Here is a 5,716-nt window from a genome sequence, read left to right as displayed (position 1 = left end):
TTACACGTCATCCTCCGTTTTAACTTTCAATTATTGGTCTGTCATCTCCACCCATCCACATTACATGTGACCCTAAAAAACTCCCTTTTTATTTTTCACTTTCACTAGAATAATTTTGGGGTTTTGTTATAAGAAATCCAGAATTTTTTTTTTTTTTTTGTTGATGGTGAAGTGGGTCATAGTTGTTGTTGATAGTATAAGAGAAAGCCATCTTTTCTTTTGTTCAAAGTCTTTGAAGAATCAATGAGACTTATTCAAAAAAAAGGAATAGTAGATGTGTAAGAAAAAGCCGTTAGATTGGAATTGTGTTGAGGTTGAATATAAAAACAACGAGTTGAAACGGCAAAAGACAAAAACAGAAGAAAGATCGCTTACCTTTTTTTTCTTTTTTATATAATTGGAATTTAGCGATTTTGGAGGATTTTGAACATCAGGTGATCTTGCTTTCTTTGCACGGACCTTTATGGTGATTGCTTTAATTTTCTTTGATGATCTAATCACGATTGATATTCTTCTTCAAGTATCGCATCTTTTTAGTACGTTTTTGGTGTTTTATGGAATATGATGTGAGTGGTACTTCTCTGTTCTTGTTATTATTGTATGCATACTTACGCAATTGGCGTAAATTTCCTATTCTTTGCTGTTAGTTGTATAGCTGAAGGTAGATGATGAGGAGTAAAGGCCAATCAAATGCTTTATTGGATTTACTGTTTGAGTCAGGTGTTTGCTTTATTTTTCACTTGTGATGCACTCTATATGCTAGGGTTATTACCAATTCATGATTTGCAATGTTATTCTTTGTCCAGGTTTTGAGAATTGAGTCAAATATTTTGGCACCTTATCCTTGAGAACCATTATAATTATATGTTATAGCTGAATTGGTTTAAGGGATGATTGAAGTGTAAAAGTCTTTTTTTTTTTTTTTACCTGGTGTAGGCTATTTGACCAGATCTTCTTAGGATTGTTACTCTTTGAGTCATAGCAGATCAGATTTTGATGTGCAATGCAAAGATCACGTAGGGCTCTTCTGCAAAGAAGAGCTTTGGAGAAGGCAATTTACGGGAGGGAACGGGCTTATAAAGTTTCTCTATCTGCCGTTGCTGTTCTATGGACACTTGTTTTCCTGTTGAACTTGTGGATTGGTCATGGTGATGTTAATGAAGGTTAGTTCCATCAATCTGAATTTTTATGCGTTCTATGTATGATATGAAGTCCTCACGTTCAACTTAGGTGAAAAGGGTGATTAAGTTGCACAAAACAACCACATACCCAGTGTAATCCCACAAGTGGGATATTGGGAGGGTGGAGTGTACGCAGTTCTACCTTGTGACGGTAGAGAGACTGATTCCGAAAAATACTCGGCTCAAATAAAAGCATATCAAATTAGGTATCCAACGGGATTAAAGTAGAGAATAAGCTAAATAATGCGATGGCCGAAACAAAAAGAGCAACAGGTAATACTAAAATCGAAGAATAAGATAATAGGAAAGTAACAATAATAAGTACAAATAAGGGAACTAAACGACACACGTTTACCTACTGGCCTTCTACCCTCATCCTTGGCCTCCATAACTTCCTATCTAGTGTCATAAACTTGGTAAGCTAGAGGCGATTAAGCTTCACACAAATTGTACAATATGCCCTTGATCTAATTCCTTTTTCTTGAGCATTTTTGTTTAGTTAGTTTAAACGTTGAAATTGGTCTTCCATCACATCATTACTGTTATTCAGAAGTAATAGCTTTTATCCTTGCATTTAACATGTCATGTTTGTTTAATGTAGAGGGCTCTGGAGATTTTCCTGTTGCTGTAAGATTATATACAGAAAATAAACCTCAATATAGTAGAGACACTTGTTCTGCTTTGCCCAGAACCGACAGTTCATCACAGGAAATCCAATTCGAAGATTCAGCCAAGATTTCATGTACACAGGCAGGGAAAAGTCAAGTTACAAATAGAGAATCAGCGGATGTTTTGCAAAACAGCAACGCTGGTCCTGCAATTCAAGAACAAGCTAGTGAAGGAAATCCACTTTCAGAAAAGGATGCTTCAAAATCTGACAGATTTGCTCGTGCTGTGCCTCCAGGTCTTGATGAATTCAAAAACAAAGCATTTAACGCCAAAAATCATAACAAAATTGGCCATGCTGAAGGAATTATACATAGGTTAGAGCCTGGAGGATCAGAGTATAATTATGCTTCTGCTTCAAAAGGAGCCAAAGTCCTGGCTTACAACAAGGAAGCAAAAGGTGCTTCCAACATCTTGGGCAGAGATAAGGACAAGTACCTTCGTAATCCTTGTTCAGCTGAAGAGAAGTTTGTTGTCATCGAACTGTCAGAAGAAACCCTTGTGGATACAGTGGAGGTTGCAAATTTTGAACATCACTCATCTAACCTAAAAGATTTTGAGCTCCTTGGAAGTCCCATTTATCCTACAGACACATGGATCAAACTTGGAAATTTTACCGCTGTAAATGTAAGGCATGCTCAGAGGTTTCTTCTTCCAGAGCCAAAATGGGTAAGATATCTTAAACTGAATCTTCTGGGCCATTATGGTTCAGAGTTCTATTGTACCCTGAGCATTTTGGAGGTGTACGGAGTTGATGCTGTTGAAATTATGCTTGACGATCTTATCTCTGATCAAGATAAGTTGTTTGTACCTGAACAAACTAGTAATGAGGATAAATCTGTGCCCACTCAACATGTTTCTAATCATGGTGAAACTTTTCAAAATGCCAATGATGAAATGGAAAAGGATCTTCCAGCTGATGTTAAATGGGGAGTAATGACAACTGATGTGCCTGACCCAGTGGAAGAAATTCATCGTCAACAGGTAAATAGGATGCCGGGGGACAGTCTGAAGATACTGATGAAAAAAGTGCGATCTCTGGATATCAATTTGTCAGTTTTGGAACGATACCTGGAAGAGTTAAATTCTAGATATGGAAAGATTTTCAAAGACTTCGATTCTGAAATGGGAGAAAAAGATGTTCTTCTTCAAAATATTAGGTCCGACATAAGGGGTTTATCTCACAGCAAGGATGCCTTAGTATGTGGATTTCTTCCTCTTTATCTTTGCTCCCCTTATTTTTTCTTTCAGATCTTGTATGTGGCATAAGAATATTGTAAAGTTTATATTGACTAAAATATTCTATCACAATGCTTTTTTCCAGGGTAAAGAAGTTGTCGACCTAGTATCATGGAAATCCCTTGTTTCCACACAGCTGGAAGAAATTATCAGGGGAAATGCTATTCTCAGGTATATTTTTCTCCTATTAATAGAATCAACAAGTCTCACTTAGGCATGAAGAATCTGGTGTTCCGTTCAAAATATGAATGAAATATCTGGTTCAAATGCAACAAAATTTATCCTTTTTGTTTTCCCTGGGGCTTCTGCGCAACAAAATTTGACCTGACTCTATTATTTCTCAATTTTAAGATAGGACGACGCCGTGTGTTATCTTTCTGGAATTGTAATAGTTTGTTCGAGTAGGATAGTAGGTAAAATTTATTGACATGATGCAGGAATTATGCCTCTTAAATTGGGAAGCAATAGATTGTGGGATTTCATTTTTGTTTAGGAACCAGTTGGCACAAATGAACATTAATGCAGAAACTATTTTATGTCCACTATAGCTGTATTTTTGAAAGGAACTTTTTCATGCCACAATATTTATCTCACCGAAGAACTGCTCAAATGTTGTACTACAAAACTAACATTCAATTGAACTAGATGAATTTGAACTCAGAAGTCTTACTTTGTGTGCATGAACTAGAGGAATTGAAATGAACTAATCCATATACAACATTACTATCTCGACAAAGCATTACTAATGTGAATTTGCTTGTGTTACTCCTCTTTTTTTTAATTGAATGAAACTGTATTGGTTCCCTGCATTTCTTGTATAACACCAAAATTTAGATGGCTAGAAGTGAATTTATTGAACAGTTAGCCAATTTTCCATAGTAACGATTCCTAATAAAGAAAAAATATTTGTACTTTTGCTTGATAGTTGTTGGGATCTTATTTTTCTGCATTGTGTTCTAAAATTTGCATTCATTATGCAGGAAGGAGGTCGAAAAGGTTCAAAGGAATCAGGTACACATGGAGAACAAAGGAATTGTTATTTTTCTTGTATGTTCATTTTTTGGATTATTGGCTCTTTTCAAGCTACTAGTAGATACAGTTTTGAGTAATTATAGGTCAGAAAATTCCAGGAAATTTTGTTCAGAGAGTTACTCCTGGTATTTTCTACTCTTGAGTTCTACCATTACAATTATAATCCTTTCCTTGTAATTTATGTAATATAGCAACGACTGCATTTACTTGTTTTACCTTGTTGAATGTGGAACTAAACTTTATAGTTCAGTTCTCAAAAACTGGAGGGAGTATTATGCTCCCATTTGGACATAAAATTTGGAATTTGTTTTCTTCAAATATCTTGTTTGCTTATAGAATATATTTATTTTTGGGTGATTTTGAAACTCAAATCTTTAAAACTCAAAAATAGCTTCAAACTTCTTTTTGGTTCAAAATATGAACACTAGGACTATTTTTAACATTTTAAAACTTGTCCCAAATTCTACAAGACAAGTAAGATCATCTCCAAGAGCAGTGTCCAGGCCAGCTGCATATACATTCTTACATTCTTGCCGTGAGAATCACATTCTATGACACTTCTCACATTCTAAGACACCAGGTTTGACAATGCCTCGATCTGAAAGAAATTTGACTTATTTCCTTTGTCATAGATTTGGGACACACTAAGTAGACTATACTTTAATCCACTCACATAGTACACATCTTCAATCTAATGTTCAAGAGATCTCATAGTCTTTCTGACACCAAAAATATACCCCTTCTTTCCATTTACTTTGAAGTGACTCGAGTGAGAGGAAGTTTAGTCTTTTCGATCATATTCTTAGAGCATCCACTATCCATGAACCAGAAATGAATACTTTCTCCTTCTCTCACCTGCATAGAGTAATTACTTATTAGTGTGGAGAACCTATTTAAGTCTGAGTTATCAGTGTTTTCTAAGTCCTGGCAATTTGACTTTCTTCACTTTGGAACCAGTACCAGGTGCCCTTCTAATACTCCCCTTTTGTTCAACATAATTTGAAAAATTCTTCTCAGTCCTTTTTCATGCTTCACAATCTTTCTTAAGATGTCCATTTCTCCCACAATGAATGCATAGCATGTTATTAACTTATTAGATATATAGACATATTTACTATGAGAATTGTATAAGGATTCAATTTTGAACATCCTAGACCCTTTTCATTGTTATAGTCTTGACAGGTCAAGTTTTCTAGCATTTTAGAAGAAGTGGTCCATTTAAGAGATTTGTTTAGCTCTTTCTTAACGCGAATTAGATCCCTCTCTAGTTGAACATTTCTTTATAGGGATAGAGCCAAGTTCAATTCAGATTTTTTCAGGCTATCTTCAAGTTCTAATTGTAGCCTCCTAGCTTCACCCTTTCCTTTAGATCTATAATTTTCTTCAATTTCTCCTTGAGATCTATGTATTCAGCAATGCCTAAGGTAAGCTTTTTTCCAAATTCAGAAATCTAAGCAGTTAAGACAATTTTTCATTTTGAAAAAGGTCTAGATTGTTATTCAAAAGACTATTTGAAAAAGGTCCAGATTGGATTCACTTGATGCATCTCCCTAAGCAACAAGAGACTTTCTAACAACATAATCAATTGCATCTCTTAT

The 5,716-nt window shown here is 35.2% G+C and overlaps 1 protein-coding gene across 1 annotated transcript; it reads left to right on the top strand.

Moving 5' to 3' along the window:
• Positions 1 to 222: 222 nt before the first annotated feature.
• Positions 223 to 4,436, top strand: LOC125840693 (SUN domain-containing protein 4). Its single transcript, XM_049519655.1, has 5 exons — positions 223 to 434; positions 937 to 1,163; positions 1,783 to 3,047; positions 3,172 to 3,257; positions 4,067 to 4,436. Exons 2-5 carry the CDS (start codon positions 1,004 to 1,006, stop codon positions 4,293 to 4,295), a joined length of 1,740 nt encoding a protein of 579 aa, XP_049375612.1. The 5' UTR covers positions 223 to 434; positions 937 to 1,003; the 3' UTR covers positions 4,296 to 4,436.
• The last annotated feature ends 1,280 nt before the right edge of the window (positions 4,437 to 5,716 follow it).

The sequence above is a fragment of the Solanum verrucosum genome, unplaced genomic scaffold (genome assembly GCF_900185275.1).
Source record: "Solanum verrucosum unplaced genomic scaffold, falcon-dt-bn FXZP01000176.1, whole genome shotgun sequence".
NCBI classification, from domain to species: Eukaryota; Viridiplantae; Streptophyta; class Magnoliopsida; order Solanales; family Solanaceae; genus Solanum; species Solanum verrucosum.
This window is presented reverse-complemented; position numbering and strand designations above follow the sequence as displayed.